At 37.1% G+C, this 25,552-nt stretch overlaps 3 protein-coding genes and 1 long non-coding RNA gene across 8 annotated transcripts; 3 read left to right on the top strand and 1 right to left on the bottom strand.

Annotated features, from left to right (window-relative positions):
* Positions 1-1,833: 1,833 nt before the first annotated feature.
* ppef1 (protein phosphatase, EF-hand calcium binding domain 1) lies at positions 1,834-20,701 on the top strand. 5 transcript variants are annotated; one of them, XR_009273290.1, is made up of 22 exons: positions 1,834-2,064; positions 2,431-2,502; positions 2,791-2,921; positions 3,153-3,185; positions 4,488-4,615; positions 4,764-4,824; positions 7,637-7,806; positions 8,537-8,651; positions 9,053-9,099; positions 9,270-9,436; positions 9,634-9,670; positions 9,959-10,108; positions 10,407-10,778; positions 11,503-11,688; positions 11,777-11,919; positions 12,038-12,144; positions 12,233-12,396; positions 13,098-13,182; positions 13,276-13,591; positions 14,416-14,593; positions 14,840-14,914; positions 15,063-15,220. XR_009273290.1 is itself a non-coding variant. In XM_058790524.1 (19 exons), the coding sequence occupies exons 3-19, from the start codon at positions 2,867-2,869 to the stop codon at positions 13,473-13,475; spliced, it is 2,220 nt and encodes a 739-aa protein (XP_058646507.1). In that variant the 5' UTR covers positions 1,834-2,064; positions 2,431-2,502; positions 2,791-2,866; the 3' UTR covers positions 13,476-13,943. The 5 variants fall into 5 exon arrangements, 2 of the variants coding, with proteins under 2 accessions (XP_058646507.1, XP_058646508.1); XR_009273289.1 differs by having other exon boundaries at positions 14,741-14,914; XR_009273291.1 differs by lacking the exon at positions 3,153-3,185 and having other exon boundaries at positions 14,741-14,914.
* LOC131548932 (uncharacterized) lies at positions 17,910-23,054 on the bottom strand. Its single transcript, XR_009273292.1, has 3 exons — positions 22,914-23,054; positions 18,910-19,011; positions 17,910-18,045 (listed from the first exon to the last, which is right to left on the bottom strand). It is a non-coding gene; the product is annotated as an uncharacterized LOC131548932 (long non-coding RNA).
* LOC131548929 (UDP-glucuronosyltransferase 1-6-like) lies at positions 22,104-24,513 on the top strand. The gene is made up of 3 exons (XM_058790532.1): positions 22,104-23,251; positions 24,154-24,199; positions 24,499-24,513. The coding sequence occupies exons 1-2, from the start codon at positions 22,379-22,381 to the stop codon at positions 24,160-24,162; spliced, it is 882 nt and encodes a 293-aa protein (XP_058646515.1). The 5' UTR covers positions 22,104-22,378; the 3' UTR covers positions 24,163-24,199; positions 24,499-24,513.
* LOC131548927 (UDP-glucuronosyltransferase 1-6-like) lies at positions 24,322-25,349 on the top strand. The gene has a single exon (XM_058790530.1). It carries the CDS (start codon positions 24,429-24,431, stop codon positions 25,347-25,349), a length of 921 nt encoding a protein of 306 aa, XP_058646513.1. The 5' UTR covers positions 24,322-24,428.
* The last annotated feature ends 203 nt before the right edge of the window (positions 25,350-25,552 follow it).

The following is a 25,552-nucleotide window of genomic DNA, read 5'->3' as shown; positions in this document are numbered from 1 at the left end:
CACTATATTTCTGATTTTCCAAAAGCACCTCCTACTGGCAGAGAATGAATGTGCATTTTAAATAATCCAGGCTGCAGTTTTTGTTCAGACCAATGCGAAAATCCACCCATGTGAACCCGTTTTAAATAATATATACTACTGACTCATCCCTTTTCTTAAAAAAAAAAATGGTTTAAAGGTTCAATTGTGAGGTTTCTCATTTTATTATTTTTGTAAGTAATCTGATTTCTACAAATTTCATAAAAATACATCTGATTTAGCTTTTAATGATTCACTTGTGTATATAGGATCATTTAATTCTCCTCAAGAGGTGATGTCAAAAAAGGAATGTTTGAAATGTAGTAATTATTTCAAAATAACATGCCTCAGGGGTATTTTGCCCTATTTCAGAAGGGGTCATCTTACCCAAGCTTTGTCACTTAACACAAAATATTAAATCATTATATGTATATAACAGTTCGGATGTAATAAATCTGACAAATGCTATGCTCTTGCTACAAGTTTTTGAGTCAAGTGTGTGCACGTGTGCTTCAAGTCAAATTAAGGAGGCATGCACCTGCTTGTTAGTCAGAGAATGAATGTGCATTTTCAATAATCCAGTCTGCAGTTTTTGTTCAGACCAATGTGAAAATCCACCCACGTAGACCCATTTTAAATAATATAATTTATACTTCTGACTCATCCCTTTTCTTAAAAATGGTTATTTAATGGTTAATTAAAAATCATTTTATTTATTTTGTTTTTTGTTAACTTGTATCTCAACAGTAAATCAATTGCTGTTTCGTGGTCTACTACATGAAAGAATAAGTGTCTGATAAATTAATAAGTGTAAATGAAAGAATCCCATTATAACGTACATGAAAAATGAAGAAATATTGGACTCAACTATGGGGCACCATTGTGCAGCAGCAAGCATCACGACAAAAAAGGAACCTCAAGGTTGATCTAGGTAAATGTGTGCGAATGTGTAGGTCCCCATTCTTATATTTGCCTGGGGCCCCCAATTCACTAAATTCGGCCCTGGGTATGGAAACCAGAGTGTATTTAAATGAACTTTTAAATTTTAAGTGAATAAATTGTTCTTCTAGCACTGGACATTTTTCATTCGCTGAAGTCTTTCTGAAACGCTTGACTGCTTCCCCGCATTAAAATATTGAAGTCAACCAATAAAAATCGAATGCGCGTTGTAAAGGAGAAATACAGTGGCCGAGAGAGCTCAACGCGCTGCAACTTCAGAAAACACATGCAAATAGAAAAAGCACCAGCAAATCAAGAAAACATCAATTTGACAGCAGGTGCTGCTCACAACACAAAAAAATAAAGAATTTGTTTGGTTGTGTTGAGTATTTGCAGTGGGTTTCTTTATTTGGTTGTGTTGTGAGCATTTTCAGCGCGTGTTGTCAAATTGATGTTTTCTTGATTTGCTGATGCTTTTTCTATTTGCAGCGCATTGCGCTCTGTCGGCCTGGCCTCCGTGATTGTATGATCTTATAGCCTAATTATAAACATGACTCTTTCTGTCTCTTGTGAACGTCATGTTTTCCTGTCTTTCGTTAACTTAAGTTATTGACAAAATGAAGGAAAAAATTATAGATCTGAATATTTGTCATGTATGGAGGAAACCTACACCTAAATACTCTTAGTAACTATGTAGACAAGCATATTTTAATAACTTATGAAATAACACTTAAATGGACTGTTCTTCGAAGATTAAACGATTTAAATCGACTCAGTGTCGCCACCTACTGACGTAAGTGCATGAAGGGTTAATAAGCGAGTCAGTGAATGAATCTTTACTGAACGGATCCAAACGATTCGAGTCACTTGGAATGAATCAAACCCTCCTCAGTAGTATCACACGAGTCAGTGAGACGTGCTCTCAAATCGGCAGAGTGACTGTCACGGCGTTTCATGCAGGCTGGCGTTATCTGACACCTGTGGTGTTTAGCTGTTGCATCCCTCCACATTTGGAAATTAATTTTTGTTTTTTCTTCATTTACTTCTTATCCAATCCTAATTTCTCAATGTATGTGCATGTCGTACTGAATGATGGACAACGGAAAGGTAACTTATGCATCTCGTTTAATACGCTGTGTTTTGTTTGTGTTCCGCGTCTAATTATACGATTGTTTATTCCGCGTGTATGTTCAGCTTTTTTTGTTGTTAAGGAAAAAAGTCTGTCAATGATGTTTTTAGAATCTCTTAAAGAGCTTTGTCACTTAAAAATAATAAGCATCTCTCCAGAAGTTGGGGGAACATTATAGGCCTATTTATTATTATTATTATTATTATTATTATTATTATTATTATTATTATTATTATTAATAATAATAATAATAATAATAATAATATTGTTGTTGTTGTTGTATTTGTAATGCTGTGAAGATGACAATCAACAATCTACATCTCTCTCCCTGTGTACCCACTCAGAGATTGATCGCTGTTAAAAGGGCCTTTTGAAAGGCTCTTTAGGGCACAGATTAAAGTCCAGCATGATTTGCAGTAAGTATCTTTTGTTGCTTTATTCTACAGAGACACGCTACTGTGATGCTGGATTAATTCCAAGCAGTATTGCTTTTTTTCTAATGCCATTTCACTTCATTATGAATATCAAAACAGCACTGAAATATTAGATCTAATAGCCATGAGGATTCATCTCCCCAGATTTGTATTGAGATATATTTTTATATTACCCTCAATCCTATTATCCTAAACGTGGTTGCAGTCTCGGTACTGATGAAGTTTAAGCTGTTTAATTTTAAGTTTAATTCTGTGTTATTTTTTGCACAGACATTTCTGGATACTAAACGAAGAAGAGAAACTTAAGAATTTTGGGTATTCATGACTAGAAGCAAGAAGTTCCAACATGGGATGCGGCACATCCATTGCCGTTGAGAACCAAACACGACCCTCGGAAACTGGTAAATATTGGTTCTTTATCATTAATGCTTTAATGTGATTTGCAGTATTGTTTAACCTCTTTTTTTCCTCTCCCCTTTGCAACAACCCTGGTTTCAAGAAGTTTGCATTAGTTATTTACTGAAAAATATGGCAATGCTTGCGTTGCATTTAGTCCCCAGCCCTGTCTTTTTTTTCGCACCCCCAAGGTATTACTTAAATTATTCAATTTAATTTAATCACCTCTCACACAGATGGCTCCATCAAGCAGCCCAGCCCAGCTCTGAGTAAGGCACTTTCTTCAGCATCTGTCATCACTGTCTGTGTCTCATTCGTGGCTATAGAGAAGTACTAGTTGGCATGAAAGCACCAATGTAGATTTGTTTACATACTTTTGAAACTACCATATTTTTTGAGGTAAACCTATGAGTGTGATTTTTCTCTGTGCATTTAGAATAAATAAAATGGATGAGCAATTCTCCCATTCTTCTCGAACACAGCTTATAATTTCTCTGTGGATGTGTACTCTTGAGCAAAGCCTTGTCTCTAATGTCTGTGTTGTGTTCTTTCTCCTCAACTGCTCCTAGCACTTCTTTAATTAGCACCTGTGATATTGACCTCCTGAGACGAGGTGTATTTTTAGCACAGTCTTTGCAATCAAGTGTTCTGGAAAAGATGCAAGTGTTCCTGTACCAAGAGCCTGTATGTGCATTAAAGCATGGTGTTAACATGGTAACGTGAATCTGATGAGACAAATGAGAATCAACTATAGCAACAGAACATCTTTGAAGGGTTGTTGTGGTACTGTCTTAAAATGCACTGTTTTTAATCTTTCATGTTTAATTTCTCTATATATGCGCATTGCACATATATTTCCCAGAAATTCTACATTTACCATTTTGGCATTGTCTTTTGATTAATTTGTTCTCAGAAATAATTTGTTAAACAAGTACATTTTATCAATGAGTAGCAACCTCCTTTATACGAAAGCGCTCTACCATGCCCTCATGGGATAGCAAAGTGTCCAATGGTTGCAGACTCTGAGGATGGAGTAGGTCATGCTGGGTCTTGTTTAATGAAAACTACATATTTAGATAGAGGCTGTGTCTGAAATCGCATACTAAGTAGGTACTTCTTTTGGATAAGTAAACAAATTGCGTCAGCTAAAAAAGTAAGTGTGTAGTATAGATGGAAATATGGATGTACTATAGTCACTATGTTGTCATTGTCATTGCTTCACTTCACTACCATTCACAAATCTGCTCCCGTGGCCTCATGGGATAGTTTTGCATTGTATGCATTGTAGTAATAAGTCATCTGGGTTTGTGAAGAGACATGCTACTCTCTTCACACACTGTTTTTCCACCTACTGTGTAATTGGAAAGTATGCGATTTCGGCTGCAGACATATTACTGCTTTTTGCACACAAAGTAGGAAAGTATTCATATTTGGTATATTGAAAACCCTCATTCCCTGCATTTCTCTTCCCGAATAGTTTTTGTCTCAAAACTGTGGTCCCAGAAATATTACTTCAAGTATTCCGTTTACACCAGCCACTTGCGTTCTTTGTGTGTTCTTAACATATTTAGCCATGAAAGCTGCCATACTGATCCAGCGTTGGTACAGACGCTATGTTGCTCGCTTGGAGGTGAGAAGACGCTATACGTGGAACATCTTTCAGTCCATTGAGTATGCAGGGGAACAGGACCAGCTCCAGGTATAAAAGGCACTTGCTTATTATGGCAAGTCCATACATAGAAAAAAACAAATATCTTACTCTACGCTTAATAAACGTGTAATGATATTAAAATTCAGATTTTCAACATTCATTTTAATGCAAGTATACCTCTTTTTAATTTTTATAGCTCTCCAGTTTCTTCAGTTTCATGTTGGACAACTTCACCCAGATGAATGGGAATGGACCAGGTAATAATTTTGTCCGATTAAAAGATGCAGAAGCTTCTTTAAGGAAAGTGTGTAATTGAATTGCACAAATAATTAACCATTTCAAACACTCCCATTTGTCATTGGTCAGACAAACAGATTAAATACACTATTGGTTAAGCCATGGTGGTTTGTCAGGCTATAGTAGTTTGATACAGCAAAATGTAATTTTCTTTAGTGATTGTTCTTTCATTATCATCTGAATTTGGCTGTCCCTAAGCACACCTTTGGGAAGCCCCTAGCTCATGTGATTTTTGCATCAAACGATCTCCCTCTGGAGTGTTGCACACCTATCCATTTAGTGATTCGAAAAAAAAATGCTATATGGAGACAGTTGCTTGGCAACGTTGGGAGATCCCATTCTGAGTGGTAGTAATGCGGAGAGAGCCAGAAATGCAGCAACCAGCCTCCACAGGCAGCTGTCCAATGTGCAGAATTACAGAAGACAATTAGTCCCATCTTTAGTCAAGCAGAACAGCGGAAACTCAAATGAGATCACCAAGAACACAGTAGAAAAATCTAGAGAGAGACTGTGCATCGAATGTGTAATAGTTGTGAAAACAACACATTCAGTTGTTTTACCCAATAGTGAATGTTCCTTTCGCTGTTTTATATTCTTCACATGGGGTTCTTTGCTCCAGTCTGTGATGACACTAAATTGGCTTTCTTCTGGGAAAACTGTGTTTAATTAGTTCCTATTGAGTGGGCTGCAAGTGCACATGACTGGTCTTGTCAGGTAATCATGATCTAGGGTTTGGATGGTTTTCTGCTTCTTGTTTCTGTGGCTTCAGAATCTTTGCCTGATGGCAATTAGGAAGTATGTAATTACAGTATGGTAAAGTGTGTCGTCATATTTATTATTGAAAGGTCTGCAGTCACAACTATAGTGGAGCTTAATTGGGTGCCACGAGTTCTGAGCACTAAGGCTTATGTTGATATTATATAATTTCCTTTTTTTTTTTTTTTTTTAAATCTCATTCTCACCAAGGCTGCATTTGTGATCATAAATGCAATAAAAAAGTAATATTATGAAAAATTACCATTAATATATGTGACCCTGGACCACAAAACCAGTCATAAGTAGCACAGGTATATTTGTAGCAATAGGCAACAATACATTATATGGGTCAAAATTATCGATTTTTCTTTTATGCCAAAAATCATTAGGATATAAAGTAAAGATCATGTTCCATGTAGATAATTTGTTAATTTCTTAGCGTAAATATATCAACTTAATTTGAGTATTAATATGCATTGCTAAGAACTTAATTTGGACAACGTTAAAGGCGATTTTCTCAGTATTTAAATTTATTTGTACCCTCAGACTCCGGATTTTCAAATAGTTGTATCTCTGCCAAATATTAATGGAAAGCTGATTTATTCAGCTTTCAGATGTATAATCTAAATTAAAAATGGACCCTTATGACTGGTTTTGTTGTCCAGGGTTATATATGATGTATTATATCATATGTTAAAGCATAAATTATTCCTATGGTGGCATAGTTGAATTTTCAGCAGTCAATATTGAAAACAGTTGTGCTGCTTCATGTTTTTGTGGAATATTTTTGTGATACTTTTTTTAGGATTCTTAGTTAAATAGAAAGTTGAAAAAACAAAGCATTTATTTGAAATAGAAATCTTTTGTGACTTTATGAATGTCTTTTACTGTCACTTTTGTTCAATATAATGCATCCTTGATAAATAAAAGTATCAGTTTCTAAAAAAAAGAAATCTGCAAAATTTTACTAAAAATCACAGAAAAGGCTTGAATATTGCCTGATGTTCAGCTTTATCCAATTTCTTCTAATTTATGAACACACAAACCTAATTTGCAAACTCTGCCATAGCATCACCGACTACAAAAATGTAAACATAATTTTACCAGACAGTAGAGCTCTTTATGTGAAACCAAATGGAGCTTAATAATGTTTGTTTATGACTAGCAATCTAAAGAAGCAGGGAATGATGTCCAGTAGATATTGACTAAATCAAGGCAAGAAAAAAATATTTTTGCATTTGCTCTCTCCTCAATACAAACATCTGTTCCTGAAATTCAAGTCTCTCTGCATAAATTTACGCAAAACACTGCAAATTTACATTTTCAAGAATGACACAATGGGTCAGCACTCCTCAAATCCCTGTGCAGGGCCAGACGCTATGCAAATTGAAGTATGCTACATTGTGTTATGGCACTGTGTGCTGGGTATTTTGATGGCCAATCAAAATAGGCCTTTCATAATAGACTCCAGGTTGAGAATTAATCATTTATTTAATAACTGAAAACTGAAACAGATATGCCTGTCCGCATGTATTCATGTTCCCGTGTGCTCATCTTGCCACATGCCCAGCGCTGCCTAACAATAACACAAACCTTTTGATGTTCCAGAGTGTTTCCTGATTCACATTTACATTTTTTTTTTTAATCAGGCTGCTGTTTTTGCAGATTACAATAAATAGTTATCACATGACATGATGATGGAGAAAAAAGGTTAACATTTTTATGATTGTATATGGGACAGTGTAAAGCTTTGGGTCATAAAACTGCTGACCATTTATTTTAATTTTCATGATTTTTAAATGAATTTCTTCATTTTAAAAGGTTGGTTGGACTTGGATGATTCTATCTTAAAGGCTGCATTTTCCATACCATGTCCCATCATCCATGCACCACAAAATTGGTTACACTGATTCACACCAAGATAAACAAGCTGCATTTCACACTTGCTTTCCGTGATGATTCTTTCATTCTTCCCACACACGAGTCACGACAGCAGCCATGTTCTCTTTCCCCCAGACTTGATCTCTCACCTCCTGGACTCTGTGGTTGACCCGTTAACTGAGGAGGTCAGGCAGTTGAAGTACGAGCAGATTGTCGTGCCGGAATCGTACAGCGGTCCTCGTCTCTCCTTCCCGCTCAGCGTGACTGATACCAATGCCCTACTCAGCGCCTTTAAAGAGGAGCAGGTACAACACTATAAAACTTTCACTAATAGTCTGAACAATTATGGGCCTTCTGGCAAAAACCAAGATCATCTTGTGCATTATTTATCTCTGTCTAGCAGACTTTAAACCATCTTCAAATTGTGTTACACTACCGTTGAAAGGTTTGGGGTTTGTCAGATTTTTAAAATGTGCTGCATTTATACAGTAAATATAGTAATATTGCACATTTTATTACAATTTAAAATACTTAGTAACTGATTTCAGTTTTAATACATTTAAAAATGTAATTTATTCCTGCATGGAAAAGGGTTCATTTTAAGCAGTCATTACTCCAGTCCAGTGATCATTCTTAGATGCTGTTTTGTTTCTCAAGAAACTGTTTTTTTTTATTTTTATTTTTTTTATCAATGTTGAAAATAATTGTTCTTCTAAGGAATCTGTAATTAATTTTTAATCTTTTGTTACATTATAAATGTCTTTACTATCACGTTTGATTAATATAATGCACCCTTGTTGAATAAAAATATTATATTCTTTTAAAATAAATAAATGGCCCAAACTTTTGAACAGTAGCGTATATTTATAACCTCAATAGTTTTTAAAATATTTTTGGATAAACAGTATCAAAACAAGCTTAACTAAAACCTTCTCTTTTCTACAATTCTAGACATTCTTTTATTCCATTGCTATTTATTTTAGAAACAGCAAACATAAAAATGCAGTGACCTATAAATGCGTGCCTCATTTTCAGACTCTTCACGGCAAATATGTGCTGCTGCTACTATATGAAACCAAGAAGTTCTTGAAACAGATGCCAAACGTCATATACCTGTCGACGTCCTATGCCAAAGAGATAACTATATGTGGTGAGACACTATATATTTTATGAAATAATAATTATCCACCTCAGATTCATTATCTCAACAGTGCATTTGAGATATGTTAAATATTTTTGATAGCTTGTATGTGCCATGAATGAATGAGTGCTTATTTATTTTGCACTTCATAAAGCACTTCAATGTACCTCAATGGGCTCCTCACAGCCAACCTGCACCATTTCATACTCGACAGCGCTCCTGATTCAATTAGTACAGAAAAGCGTGCATGAATAACTGAATTCCCATCTTCGAATATTCTAAAAGAGATCGCGTTATACCATTTAAAAAGTGTTTATATTTTGCATATTTTCATCACAGATTCCATCATTTAATTTTTATTCCCTGGAATGATAAACAGCTTTTATGTGCCGCATTTCTCTTTCACACAGGCGATCTGCATGGTAGACTGGATGACTTACTGCTTATATTTTACAAGGTAAATGCAGATTGATTGTTTAGATGTAGAATATTATTTTGAGTAGTTATATTTTAGCATTTTGGTGCAGGGGTAATGCACCTAAGCAAATCCAGAGAATGAGTTCATTAAAGTCACTTGGGCATCACTTGTGACCTATTATACTCAAGATGTATTGCCTTATTACCCAGAACGGTCTGCCCTCTGCGGAGAACCCCTACATATTCAATGGAGACTTTGTGGATCGAGGAAAGAAATCTACAGAGATTATCATCATTCTGTTTGCCTTCCTACTTCTGTACCCCGACCACATGCATCTGAACAGAGGCAACCATGAGGACCACATCATGAACCTCAGGTAACATGCTAGATCACCCATTCAGACTAATAATGAAGGTACAACCTTTAATAAAGCAATAAAAAACATTCTTCCATGCTCTGTCCATCCTAGTAGTCAAAAAAGGTTTTCTAGGCATGGTATATCACAAGTTTTTTTTTTTTTTTTTCAAACTGAATTAAAAGCTTAAAGTGTGTAAGCTTTTGATGTTCTTACAGATACGGATTCACAAAAGAAGTCATGCAGAAGTATAAGGTATATTATTATGTGCTTTTTTGTTTATTAATGTTTTGATTATAGGCAAGTTCAATGTAGAGTTGCAAACGTTTTTCAAATTGCGTAACAATTTTTGTAAAAACATTTGAAAGTGTCATTAAAACTGCTGAGAAAAGCCTTAAAACTCGCTAAATTACTTGAAATAATCTGCTTGTTTAAAGAGGGTCAATAAAGGTTTAAATAAATTTACTGTCAAATATTAGACGCCATCGCCACCTACTGGACATGTAAAGAAATGCACATTTACTTCTACTGTGTTCTTAATAGACTCATGGCAGGGAAATCCTGCAGCTTCTTCAGGATGTGTTCAGCCTGCTTCCTCTTGCAACTGTCATCGATAACAAAGTGCTTATTGTTCACGGTGGCATATCGGACAAAACTGATCTGGACTTTCTGAGCACTGTTGAAAGGCATAAAGTAGGTGTTTATTTTTTTTTTTACTTCCGATTTATATTCTTTCTTTTCACATAATAAAATTATTTCAATTTTAAATCTATAATGCACATGTATTTGTTTATTTATTTGGCTTTCTGAGCACAGTTGTGAGGCATAAAGTAGATATTTTATTTATAGGAGAAGCCTGTTTTAGAAACCTATTTATAGGCTTCTTACATGATAAAATAATTTCAGTTTAAATCTACAGTTCATGTTTGTTTAGGTAGGTAGCCATATAATAACCAGGATAATGTAAAAAGGATTATCCCTCACAATGCAGGTGAAGTCTGCTCTCAGGTTGCCCAAACGCAGCATTGATCATCTCAACGTCCACGCCTGCAGTCGCAGCAGCAGCAGACACAGCAGAAGATCCAGACTGGACAGCCCTTGCTCCTCAGGCCGCACCAGTCGTGCTTCCCGCAGGCGGAAGAAGCACTTCACTAAGCAGGGGAGCTGCTCCTCATCTTCATCATCTTCATCCTCCTCATCGTCCGTGTGCTCCCCCCGGGTCTCGTCACGGAACACTCCACGTCGACCTCCGCCTTCCCCTAGTCTGCTGAGCCCCACCGATGTGCTCCAAGTTCCCTTCCTGGACTCCTTTGTCTCCCTAGAGCCCCCCGAGCCACCCAGAGAAGAACTGGAATGGCAGCAAGTGAGTTGAAACTGTTCCCAGAATGTGTGTTTTGTCGGTGAGAGTGTGTGACAAATAACTTCTATCTTGGATGTGGAACCGTTTTGCCTTGGAACTTTATTTAGCTTAAACCTCCAGTTCACAATATGACTCACTTTATTCTAGGAGATGTGAGAATTTTGCACCAACCTACTGAACTTCCTCAAAAAGGTGGTTATGAATTATAAAAGGGCATGGCACTCTGGGTTTTGTGCTTGGCAATAATTAATCGACAACCACACATTTCTATGTTATTTCAAGAGTCAATATAAAATCTTCCATTTTTTGTATTTTTGTTTTCATTTTAATTAGTTTAATTTGTGTATTTTTGTAATTTTTATATGTGTGTATGTATGTTATATAACATTTTATTTCAATTAACAAAAATTATATTTAATAGTTTTAGTTAGCAATAACAACACTGAGGTAAATATCTTATGACAGACACTAACTATTCCTGTAAAACTGTGGCTCACAGTATAAATTACATTTCTGGCCTGAAGCATTTTGCTGTCTTTATACCTGTTTCAGCCTTTGACTTACTTTTAGTTAATAATAATAGCACTGATCTCTATAAAATTTTGAAATCATTTAGTAGTTCCTAAACATTTAAAAATAGACAAATGACTGTAACAATGATGGAAAAGTATTAGAAGAATTCTTGTCAATTGAGTTATTTCACATTGTCATTATTTGTCTGATACAGGTTGTTGATATCCTGTGGAGTGACCCTAAAAATCAAAACGGCTGCAGTCCGAACTCTTTTCGCGGTGGAGGCTGTTACTTTGGGCCAGACGTGACGCAGGCGCTGCTGCAGAAACACGGCCTCTGTCTGCTCATCAGATCACATGAATGTAAACAGGAGGGCTATGAGCTCTGCCAAAACGGACAGGTGAACAGGAATTTTGATCCATGCAATGCATGATCTTGTATGTCTTTAGCACCAGCATTATTTCAGGAATTGTTCCCTTTTATTTAAGGTTATCACTATTTTCTCTGCATCTAACTACTACGAAGAGGGCAGTAACCGCGGGGCGTACATCAAACTGGGGCCTGAATTGGTCCCACGCTTCTTCCAGTATCAAGTTAGTCGAAGCACCAGAAAACTCACACTCCATCAAAGGTACACTTGTTACGTAACACATAGGTGTTAAGTATATGGAACTGTGTGACTGGTTACATGTATATGTGGACGTTCTAATGCATCCATATTAATTTGTTTGTTTGTGTGTGTGTTTCAGGGTTCGTGTAGCAGAAGGTTCAGCACTCAGGGCTCTGAAAGAGAAGCTGTATGCTCACCGCTCTGAGCTAATGGCTGCCTTTCAACAGTATGACATAGACAACACAGGTTATATTATATTATGTTATATTATATTATGCACTTGCAGGTAATTGGAAGGTTAAACTAAAATGGTTCGTCTCTCCATTTCTTGCAGGTCGCATCTCCACTAGCGAGTGGACACAGGTGGTGGAGTCTGTGCTGCGATTGGATCTGCCATGGAGAACCCTGCGCCCACGCCTGGCCCGTCTTAGTGCAGATGGCAATGTAGAGTATGAATCCTGCTTTGAAGACATCAGCCCTGGAGAGCCCATCCCTCCGGTCACTATCTTAATCTATGTTTATGTTATGTAATGATGGGCAGTATGACCAAAATCTTATATCATAAATTATGTGAGTAATTTTGTATTACATTAATGTTATTTATATCACTTTATAATAATTTCAACATGGAATTTGTAAAATTATTTATGTTAATAGTCGTGTGGAATAATCAAGTGAATTATTTATTATTTTAACCACATATGTGACCCTGGACATAAGTCGCATGGGTATATTTGTAGCTATAGCTAAAAATACATTGTATTGGTCAAATCCATTATATCCATTTTTGTCAAAAATCATTAGGATATTAAGTAAAGATCTTTTGTAAATTTGAAGATATTTTGTAAATTTCTTAAATATATCAAAACTTAATTTTTTGATTAGTAATATGCATTGCTAAGAACGTCATTTGGACGACTTTAAAGGCGGTTTTCTCAATATTTAGTTTTTTTTCAGCCTCAGATTCCAGATTTTCAAATAGTTGTATCTCGGCCAAATATTGTCCTATCCTAACAAACCATACATCAATGGAAAGCTTATATATTCAGTCTCATAATTAACCCTTATGACCGGTTTTGTGGTCCAGGGTCACATATATGTATGTTATACTGCCCAGCTTTAACAGACGTTTTGACTTTTATTTTGAAAATATAATACCTCACAATTCAATCTCACTTTTTGAAATTAACTTTTTTTAGGTAACACCAAACTTGGCTGAAACTCTTTATAGATATAGAACTGACCTAGAGATAATATTTAACATCATCGATAAGGATCACTCAGGTTAGTGTCACTGCTTTCCCGATTGTTCAATGAGATTAATGCTGGCTATTATACTGTATGGTGATCATAACCCAGCTCTTTACCTTCACATAGGTCAGATCTCCATTGAGGAGTTTCGACAGACTTGGAAGCTCTTCAGTTCCCATTTGGGGGTGGCTGTGAATGACCAGACGATAGACGACATGGCTCGAAGCATAGACTTTAACAAAGACGGCAGCATTGATTTTAATGAGTTCCTGGAGGCTTTCAGGGTGGTGCATAAACTAGATGTCAAAGAGCAGCAGCAGGGTTAATTCTGGATGAGCAGATTACAGACAAGGCAGATTTACAAATCATTTTTGGCATCTTTATTTTTCATTTTATGGAAGTTATTCATTTTCATTTTCCAGGATTTCCATTTTTCATAAAGGTAAGAGTTTTTAATCTTCCTGCCCTTTGTGATTATAAATTAATGAGAAAAAAAAAGTGTAAATATACTGAAAAATGCACAGTTTAAATACAGTCACCGCTATTGTGAAACACTGTAATTCACAAGTGGAGTATAATTGTTCAGAAGTACAATACTATTATTGTGACTTCACTTTGAGTCATGAGTCTTTTTTGTTGTAGATATTTCTCTGATATTATCTGCTCTGTTTTCATCTTGTATGTGGTTTACAATGTACCGTCTTTTATTATCAAACCTAAAACGTCAATTTATGCCCTCACCAGACATGATGTGTTTCATAAAGTCAAAGGGTAGAAATGAATAAAGACGAATTTCAAAGGGTGGTTAGTTTTCTCTCAATATATAAATGCCATAAATATAATCACATTTATTATCCTTACACATTTAGTGTTTAGTATACAGTGTTTAGTTTGGCAGACAAAATCAGTGTTATCATTTACAAATAAAATATTAATAGTATCCCCTTCACAATATAAAGCGCTTTGAGTGTCTAGAAAAGTGCTATATAATTGTAACAAATTATTATTTTAACACTGGTCTGCATTCACACAAGAAAAAAAAGTATTGGCTTTTATGCAGGGGTTTTAACTGAAGTCATCTGAGCTGACTTGCTATTGCTCCCTTTAACAAGAAAAAAACACACTGTCTGTTGCTGTGTTTTCATCCTGTTTTGAAGATGAGTGTTCAGGATGTTTTAAACTGCTGTTATTCTGTTTTGTGTCTCCTCCCCTTTTCTCTCCCTTCCCCTTCTCTCATGTCTCATCTTTTTACCCAATCCCTTCAAGACTCCTCTCTAGTGTTCAGTTTGTCTGAGTGATCTTCATCTACAGTTTGACACTCTTAGGTTTTCGTCAGCCTCTTTTTATTTTTTATTTTTTTGGGGTGGAATTTGCTCAATCATGCTAGGTTGGAGAGGTGCACTTCTGTGTGTATTTTTGAATCAACTCTGGACGCAAACACCAGGTACAGTATCATGATAATTAATATTATCACATTAAGCCAGGTAAATCATTGAAGCGCTTTTTCGCCCTTGATCAACAATTTTAGTCGTTGTGATTTTAGTTTGATCTGTGTGCAAGCATATGATGATTTCTGATGGTTTTCACTTAGGTACTGCTGATAAAGGCTGCAGTGGCTTTGGACACTTAGAAAATGGGCGTATGTTTTTCCGTTATGGAGGATTGTATGTTACCTTCACTTGTAATCCAGGATTCCGGATCCACGGTTACCGTACTAGCAGCTGTGTATCTGGACAGTGGGCTAGAGACCCACCACTGTGTGTGGGTTAGTAAATATTCACAAAGTTTGTGAAAATAGACACATTTATTAAAAGCTTGTTTGAAAAAAAACTGCAGTAGTTAAAATTGTGTTATAGGTTCTCTAATATAATGCTGATACTTATAGCCATACCATAAGTTGTTTTGTACCCCAGCATCAGGATGCCCCAGCCCTGGTGATCTCCTGCATGGCAGTACTGTGGTTTCTAAAGACAGATCTCTGGCCACCTTCAGCTGTGACACTGGATTCAGTTTGTTTGGATCTGCGCTTCTCTTCTGCAAGGGGAAAATCTGGAACGCACTAAGCCTGTATGCAAAGGTGTGTCATCTGAATCAAGCGTAAATGCCAAAACTGTTTGATTTATTAACATGTACCATTTTTTTGCCTTATTGTTTTTGCATCACTGCTACAATGACTTCCTGTAAAATTCACCATCTGTTTGCTTTGGCTCCTTCATGTTCCTCCTTACGGATTGTTTCTTGGTTCTTACAGTGGCTGATATCATGAGTGTTCTTCACCTGAATCGAGACTCTTTACATGGTCCGGTCTCAGCACAGGGCCATGATGTTCCTACAAGCCTAAAAGTTCGCTTGCATAGCCATTTAAACACCGCTCCCAAGGATGCTTTTTTAAAAACGGTGTTGCTTGGGGTCCCTCACATCAGACTTGACTTTACAGACCTCAAGCAGAAAAATATTAGAAAACCAGTGGAGAAAAAGCCCTCAAAGATTCTATTTGACAAAACACGAGACAGTGGAAAGGCTGGGCCAATCAACAATCTTGAAAACTTCAAGGATCCAATCAGGAACTCCGATCTTCAGAAATCTGTGACGGTGGCGTCTGCAAATGTCAACACAATCTCATTAGCCAGTTCTTTTCTTGAGTCTTCATTTTTGAGCACCACACCAACAAGCTTCGTCACTCCAGCAATGGACACTCAACAAGTCAAGATCATGGATCAAACATTTACTGAAGCACAATACAGAAGAAACAAAAAAGGTTATCAGTCCACGCTTGCTACAGACAAACTATTTCAAAGAGCCTCAGTCATTTCAGCTGCTGAGACTTTACCAGAATACAGTAAAAATATTTCACACTGGATATCAACTACACCTGCACCAAACATCAACACATTAGGCACAGATGACCATCTACAGTCAGAGACTTTCATCAAAGTAGACACCACTGAAAGTTTTGCACCTTCAACTACAAGCTATCCTGGTTTTATGGTGTCTAAACATGAGTCTGTTTCCTTTGCACTTGATCTGTGGACTACTGCTCCATCTACCTCCAGAGGACTCTTTCAACAAAGACCAGACCTTACTGAGACCTCACCGCCACCAGATATCACTGGACGTATATCATCTGGCGAGGAGGTCTTGACGACGGCCACCCAGCTAGTGTCTGACCTGCATCTGAAGGCTCCAACAGACCTTCACAACTCAACTGACATTACTGATGATAATGAAAAAAGCAATCAGAGTGACCCCAAACAAACACTTGATCCTTCAGCGTGGAAAGATCTTCCAAGATTTTCAAGGATACGTCGTCCAGTGTGTCCCTACCCTCCGTTTCCTGCTCACGGAACGTTCTACTTTCGGTCGATAAAGAATCCTGACCCGCTTCAGTATAAGCATTATATTCAGTATGCATGTTACCCTGGATACACATTGACCAATGGTGACGTCTACAGCTATTGTCAACACAATGGACAATGGAGTGGCCAAACACCTCTCTGCTTAGGTGAGATATACTGTATGACGCGTGATTTAATCTAAATATGTATGAGAGATTTTTCCAGGAAATAATCACAATCGCAAGATTCTTGTTTGAAACCGCAGCATGTTATATAGTGCACATCATTTTCACATTATTACATTTAAATCTATTCATTTATCTATCAAAGCACGTTTCCTCCACAAAAGAAAAAAAAACATGCTTTGGTAAATAAATAAATAACACAAATTATTGTGGCAAAAAGTCAAAACTATTAAATAACAAATATATTTATTAAAAAAAAATTTAATTTACTTAAATCATAACTGTTAGATGAAAAGTAATAATTTAGGCAAATCAAATTAATAATGACTTTAGCTTATAATTTTTTACCTTTTGTCATATTTATGACTGTTATTTCATAATTATGACTTGGTACCTAATTGTTTTTTTTTACTTTTTATGTGATAATTATGATTTATAAAAGCATGATTTGGCAGAAATGGGTTTTCAGACAATTATCAGATACTTGTAACCAAAGAATCAAATCAGGAATACGTCATAATCACTTTATCCTAAGGAGACAGAAGAGAGAATCCTTTATTTATTTAAGAAAGGGTGAATTAACAAGTTTGAATCAAATGCACAGAGATTAAAGTTGCTGGGAAGATGCATTTTTCATAATCCTGTTTAGGTGTTTTTATTGTATACTGACTCTTTCTTGTCACCTCCCTCCAATCTTATACGTCTAGCTATTTGACATCTGAGTAATATGCTCATCACTTCTCCTAGCAGGTGACAGGCAGAACTATTCACAGAACTGTTTACAGATGGCCTCAGAATGGCTTTAAACATAATCAGACACATCTGGGAATATGTTTCTACAGATGGATATTACTATTTTGAACTCAGGTGTTCTGCTAAACACATTATCTTATTTCAAAAATGCACGTAAAAATATCTTGACTAATCAAATTAATTTTACCGCCGTGCTTTAGTTGGCAAAAGGTTTAAGCAAAAAATACATTTAAAAATCATTTTATTGTCAAAAGTGTTTCCTGTCTACACAAGGTAAATTCATTAACCCAGAGAATCTGTAAGTCACTGCGGATGTGAGATCTCACTCTCAGCAGGGAGCAAATCCTGTCCTGTCCTCTAAACCTAAACCATACCATGTAAATTAAATTATATTATTTGAAAGGGACCACTTAGTCTGTCACATTCTGTTTCATAAGCAATTAAAAACATACTTTCTTTGTGATTTATCAGTAGTTGGAGCTTAATATGTTTCTTTCAACTGCAGAGTTAACTCCTTGCTCCTTAAACAATGGAGGATGTTCGCAGATCTGTCATGTCAATAAACAGAATCGTGCCCAGTGTCTTTGTAAACCAGGATTTCTTCTTCTGGAGGATCAGCGCACCTGTCGAGGTGGGAAAAGAACCACATGCACATGTAATCTTTTTGTATACTGACTGTGGTATCATAACCACAGGGATACGACCACGGAATAGCATTCTTTAGACATACAGACTCCAGTGATTATAGGTTTTCCACTTTAGGAATGGTGGCTTCCGTCATGATGTGGCCCTGACACTAGGTTAACAGCTTGTTTATGTGTCCTTGACCTGAATGTCATAGATTGATGGTTTTGGTTACAAACCAGCTGTGGTGTGTCGATTCAGCCCCGAATGTCTGCAAGACTTAACATTACCCTCTGGTGTCACTCCAGGGCTTTCTTGACCTATATCAGCAAATGGCTGTTATATGTATGTTATCTGTGTGTGTGAGGTTCACATGGTGTTTTAAGTGTTATCAGAAAAAGCAGTATACACTCTTAAAATTAAGGTTTCCAAAAGGGTTCCTTTCCAGGTTTCTCAAATCGTTCTAAAAAGAACCATTTTTTCTTAGTGTGAAGAATATTTTGATCATTTGAAGAACCTTTTTTCCACTATAAAAAGTGATCTCATAAGTGGACAGTGCTAGAGTAAATACAAATGTAAGCAAGGTTCAAAACAATTTTTTTATCCAATAGCTGAACAACTTCCCTTTTGAGCTCACCTTGATGAGTACTGTTTGTGTACTGTATATGAATGTTTGTTTACTTGGTCATGTATCTGCATATATTAAATATATACGTGTGTGTGTGGGATATCACTCTTCTACTCTTCATCAGTTTGTTCGCTTCATGCATTCATGCTCCTTTCATGTGCCTGTCGGTGGTATTTATAGATTTGGATGAATGTGTGGAGGAGTTGCACCTGTGCCAGCAGGTCTGTCAAAATACCTTGGGCTCCTACAGGTGCAGTTGCAGTCCAGGGTTTCAGCTCTCTTCAGACAGGACATCCTGCTCTGGTGAGTGAATCAGTGTTTGGTGTGTGCTGATGCACTGCCAATGACAAAAAAATCATTCTTAAAAGGATAGTTCACTCAAAAATGAAAATTCCGTCATTAATCACCCTCGTGTTGTTTAAAAACCCCTAAGACCTTTGTTCATCTTCGGAACACAAATTACGATATTTTTAATAAAAGCTGAGAGCTTTCTGACCCTGCATAGACAGCAATGCAACCACCACTTTCAAGGCCCAGAAAGGTAGTGAGGACATCGTTAAAATAGTCCATGTGACATTTTGTGAGCAAAGAAAACAAAAATAACGACTTTTCTTTACACACAAAAAGTATTAAAATTAAGGTTTAATCACTGATGTCACATGGACTATTTTAACAATGTCCTTACTACCTTTCTGGGCCTTGAACGTTTCAGTTGCATTGCTGTCTATGCAAGGTCAGAAAGCTATCGGATTTCATCAAAAATATCTTAATTTGTGTTCCAAAGATGAACGAAGGTCTTACGAGTTTGTAACGAAATAAGGGTGAATTCTGATTAGACACTTCAACCCCATGGTCTTGATGTAGTTAATATTTCCTGCAGATGTGGATGAGTGTGAACATGTTGGCAGTGCGCTCTGTGCATTTGGCTGCATTAATACACCAGGCAGTTTCCAGTGCTTGTGTCCTGTAGGGTACCAGCTGGACAGCACCAATAGGCATTGCGAAGGTCAGTCATCTACATATCTTAATTTAATTTGTCCTGACATACCTGTAGACCAAAGCAGGTAATGTATGTCATAATAGGGTCAAGTATTTTTATTACACCTGCTTACTAGAGTAATGCCAGAAAACATAACTTTTTCTTATACCACACAATTTGTTTTTGCATCACCATTTTCTACTGTCTTTTGATCTTGTTAGAAACCCCAGATGAATTGTAATGTATTTTTTATTCTAAAAGGTGTATTTTGGTTTTGGTGGTTTGGTTTTAGACATTAATGAGTGTGAGGAGACAGCTGTCCTCCAGCAGAAGCGGTTGCACAGGTGTGAGTGGAATTGTGTAAATCTGCCAGGTACTTACAGATGCGTCTGTCCTCGTGGATACAGACTGCACCCTAATGGACACCAGTGTGAAGGTCAGCACACAAACATACAAATCTTATATGCATGCATGTGCACATTACTAAATTCTGTGTAGATATTACTTGAAAGATGTTAAGAGTTCTTTCTTTCTTGTATTTGTCAGACGTTAATGAGTGTGAACTGAAGAACGCCAACTGTTCTCACCTCTGCATCAACCACAGAGGCGGCTACAAATGTGCCTGTCCTGAAACACACCGAATATCCCCAAATAACCAAAAAAACTGTTGGCCGGTAGACAAACACACTAGCTCCTCACACTGACTGATTTATCTTTTTTTTTGTATATTAATTTAACTATCTTTTGCATTTAATACAAAATATTTTGTATTTATGTACGTATAAGCTCTGATTATGACGACAAGGTATTTATAATTATAAAGTTAAGCTTTATTATTGCTCTTGACTCTTACCTTGTCTATTTTTCTTGATGTAATGGCACCACCTTGTGGTCACATTAAACACTTCCTGAGAAGTGTGTGTGTGTGTGTGTGTGTGTACCTGTTTTTCTATTCAGGTGGGGACTTAAACCTGAATACACACAGACTCATGGGGACTCGTGTCATGGTGGGGACCTAAATTGAGGTCCCCACGGGCAAACAAGCTAATAAATCACACAGAATGAAGTTTTTTTTTTTTTTTTTTTTTTGGAAAAACTAAAAGTGCAGAAAGTTTCCTATAAAGGGGTAGGTTTAGGTGTAGGGCAATAGCACATATGGTTTGTACTGTATAAAAACCATTACGCCTATGAATGTCCCCACAAGGATAGTGAAAAATAGTGTGTGTGTCCCTGGACCACAAAACCAGTCTTAAGTGTCAATTTTTCAAAATTGAGATTTATACATCATCTGAAAGCTGAATAAATAAGCTTTCCATTGATGTATGGGTTGTTAGAATTGGACAATATTTGGCTAATAAATACATATGACCCTGGACCACAAAACCAGTCTTAAGTCGCTGGGGTATATTTGTAGCAATAGCCAAAAATACATTGTATTGTGTATATATACATCGTATGTGTGTGTGTGTGTGTGTGTGTGTGTGTGTGTGTATATATAGATAGTGCTGTCAAACTATTAATTGCAATTAATCGCATCGAAAATACATTTGTTTACATAATTTCTGTGTGTATGGTGTATATTTATGTATATAGAAATACACACACATTCATGTATATATTTAAGAAAAATTTAGTTTTATATATAATATAAATTATATGCAAATAAATATAGACGTAAATATTTTCAAAATTATGTAAACAAACTTATTTTGGATGAGATTAATTGCGATTAATAATTTGACAGCACTTATATATAAATAATAGTGCCATTTTTATTATATATATATATAATATTACACGTACACATTTGTCAATGATAATGAGATTATTTAGCAGTTATTTAGCTTGCATGTTTGCAGAATTTTTGATGAAAGGGCAGGTCATTGTGTCACTTGCACAGTAATATATTAGCCAGTCACTATGGCTACAGTCACACATTCTGTGTTTGAGGGCCAACTTTCTGCTAAAATTGAGCCTGATTGGGACCCTGAGCGCTGGAGCCGTCTGGTTGATATGGTATGATTTCAGCTTGGAGTTCCCCAAACCCCTGATGCCCAACATGATGCTGATACAAGTGATAAACGGAAATTAGGATCTCATTTACAACAGATAACATCTCATTTATACTCATACATGATACTACATGTAGGAACAGCTATACTAGGTATACAAAAAATAGATCTGTATATATGCTCTGAGACTACTGCCTCTCTAAATCAGTTGATTTGGTCAATATAAATAAATTTGTTAGAATATAAATAAATTTAGAATTTGTTAGAATTCTGTGTGATTTTTAAACCTAAGGTTTACGTTTTTAAAACCAGTTTATTATCTGTAGGTAAACCCAGGCAGAAATGGTAACAAAGGTCCTGGGATCTCAGCCAGTAAAAAGGCGGCAATAGTTAAGCAGGACTTTGTACCCTGCGGGGTCTTTGTGATACATGTTTTGGCTCTTTTTCAACTCTCTTTGGTCAAAGTGATTACTTTTGTCTTTTCTGATTGTAACTCACTTTCAAGAATGGTCCCTAAAGTAACACATTTAATTTAGTCACGCAGTTGGTTAATCCCGCAAGGAATTCACACAGAAAAAACGAGCCTTGATCCAATTTGTTCCATACGGTGAAGGGGAGAGACTCAGAGAGAGTCAAATTACACAAGACGTCAACGACTCATTGCCAGAATTCATCTGTCCTCGAGTACACACTTTGAACATCGAGAATCAAAGATGAAATTGGTTGTATTTTTGGGGTGCTTCATGCTCGCCTTTGCAGCTGTGGGAGCGACGATACAGCCTAGAGAACCTGGTTGGACTGGTTCACTTTTAGTGGTGCCGATGGATGGGAGTCACTGGACTGGTGTGAAAGCTGTAGCGGAGGAGATGGGCCGCAGGGGACACAAAGTGACAGTGGTCATTCCAGAGGTCAGTATACTGCTAGGACCTGGCAAACACTACACTACTAGAACATTTCCAGTTCCGTACGAAAAGCAACAACTGGATGAACTCCAAGCTCGGAATGCAGAGGTAATGGAGAGTAAGCAGCTGCCTTTGTTGGAGAAGATCAGCACCAGAATTAGTAACATGAGGAAATTTGTGGACTTCCAAAGAGCCACAGCTGAGAGTCTCCTATTGAACCAAGAGCTGGTGGACTTCCTGAGGAAGCAGAAGTTTGATGCCGTACTCACCAGCCCAGCTGTACCAACTGGTGCTATCCTGGCTTATAACCTCTCTTTACCTGCTGTGTATATGTTGCGAGGCTTACCTTGTGGATTAGACTCGACAGCCACGGCCTGTCCGAACCCTCCCTCTTACATCCCACGGTTCTTTACAAACAACTCAGATCGTATGTCTTTTCGTCAACGTGTGCTGAACTTTCTAGTGAGCATCGTAGAGCCATTGCTTTGCAGACTGATATATTGGTCTACTGAGGGTGTAGCATCCCGTTTCCTGCAGAGAGATGTAAGTGTGGCAGAGATCCTGCGCAGTGGAGCCCTGTGGCTGCTGCGGTATGATTTTAGCCTGGAGTTTCCTAAACCCTTGATGCCCAACATGGTTCTAATCGGAGGGATTAACTGTGCAATAAATAACCCTCTTGCTAAGGTGAGTGCAAAATGTTTGAATGGATGATTAAACGCAAGATAAAAAATGTTTGCTACATCTGGTCTAGAAGTGGGTTTAACGCTTAAGCTGGTCCTAAGCAACTAGCTCCTGCCAAGGACCAGCCTAAACCAGCTACCATGCTTCAAAGCATAATAAACCATAAGTTCCAAACCTGTAACCTGGTTACACTGAGGTGGTCTTTGCACTCCTTTTGCCTGAGAAGCTTCTGATTGCTTATGCTTTATAAGGGATGAGTTATATCTTGTAGAGTCTTAGAAATGAAATGATAAATCTGCTACATCATATGTGGTGTTTTTGTATCTCTGAACATGGTTCAAGTATTAACAATGCTCAGCACTGCCAATAAATGATAATTCAGTTTACGCTGGCAATGTTGTAATCATTAGCCTGCAAAATCGGTGTGCAACCAGCAAACTCAAACTTTTTTTTTTTCTTGTGCTTGCTTTTTAATGGATTTTGTTGTGTAAAAGAATACTATAAATAGGTTTTAGAATGAATTCCCTCCCGCATTCTGTGTCTAGCTACTAAAAATTTTGTTGATATGTTTGTAATGTAGATAGTGAGACAAACAGAATCACAGAAGTAAAGGTTCATCATCGTCAGTCTTTTTGAAGTCTTTGGCTAGAAAGATGCACTGCAGAGTAATTGTATGTCTAGTGACTGGCTGTGAGGTGATCTTCAGTCTTCTTAAGGGAGAACAAAGAGTAGGCCACTGCTTGCTTAGGATACAAATTAATGTCTAGTGAAAAAACGCTCTGAGAAATTAATTAATCTGCTAAATTTGTACTACATGTATATGGTATGCAGCTTGGTTGCATCTTTGGATATAATTCAGATATTAACAACACTGCCAATGACTTTTTTTTTTTTTTTTTGTACAGATGAAATGATCCAGAAATGACTGCATGCTGTCAGGCAGATTAAATAGTAAGTTAAGTTTTCTCACTTTTGTTGTAAAGAGACAAGGGAGATCTTTGTTTGTTGTAAAAATAATGGTTTAAAAAAAACTAAAGGCCCCGCCCACATCACATGTCTAGCCACTAGCAAGCCAGAAAGTGAACTGCTTGCTATCTCTCTGATAATAAATTGCGAAAGCAATCCATTTATATATGTGCACACAGTGAGACAAATGGACACACTGAGGTAAAGGTTTGTAATGTTAGGAAAATACTTTTTGGCTAGAAAGATGCACTTAGGAGTAACTTTATGTCTAGTGATCAGTATAGTCTGTTCTGCAGCTCTGGAGCAGGGTAGGAGCAGTTGGACTGGGAAGCTGTTAGTGGTGCCCATGGATGGAAGTCACTGGACAGGGGTGAAGGCTGTGGCAGAAGAGATGGGACGTAGAGGACACACCGTGATTGTGGTGATTCCAGAGATCAGCATGCGCTTGGGTCCAGGCAAACATTACATCACAAAGACGTTTCCGGTCACATATGGGAAGGATTTAATTGACCAAATGATTGGGAAACATGTTGGTGAACTAACAGAGCCAGAGCAGTCCCTACTGAAGAGTGTTTCTTTAAAGGTGGACTTTATGAGAAATGCTTTTAATTATATGGCCTCTACAACTGAAAGTTTGTTCAAGAACCATGAGCTTATAGAGTTTCTGAGAGAACAAAACTTTGATGCTGTTTTAACTGATCCTGCCCTACCAATGGGAGCCATACTGGCGTATAATCTATCCGTACCTGCGGTGTACATGTTGAGGGGATTACTGTGTGAAGCTGCAGCCACAGGCAGTCCTGACCCTCCTTCATATATCCCACGTTTCTTTACACAAAACTCAGACCGCATGTCTTTTAGTCAGCGTGTGCTGAACGTTTTTGTCAGCATGCTGGAACCACTGATATGCAAATTTGTATATTGGCCCTTTGAAGAATTGACATCAAACTTCCTTCAGAGAGATGTGAGCCTGATTGAGATCCTGAGCACTGGAGCTGTCTGGTTGATGCGGTATGATTTCAGTCTGGAGTTCCCCAAACCACTGATGCCCAACATGCAGCTCATAGGAGGAATTAACTGTGGAATTAGGAACCCACTGAAAAAGGTTACCATCACCTTTATACTTGCTACATGATACTCAGAGTTTTGAAGCTCATAGTAGTGAGTAGAAGCTGAAAAGGGTGACAATGTTAGGCGTAATGTCACGTGTTGCTTTAGGACTGGTTTAGGGGCTTGTACACCATTTTATTAACAGAAAATTTCCCTGTAGTTTAAAGCGTAGATTATAGTTAGGGGTAAGAATAATGGTTAGAATTAGTTTTTTTTTACAGAATTGTT

The sequence above is a fragment of the Onychostoma macrolepis genome, chromosome 11, assembly GCF_012432095.1.
Source record: "Onychostoma macrolepis isolate SWU-2019 chromosome 11, ASM1243209v1, whole genome shotgun sequence".
NCBI lineage: Eukaryota > Metazoa > Chordata > Actinopteri > Cypriniformes > Cyprinidae > Onychostoma > Onychostoma macrolepis.
This window is presented reverse-complemented; position numbering and strand designations above follow the sequence as displayed.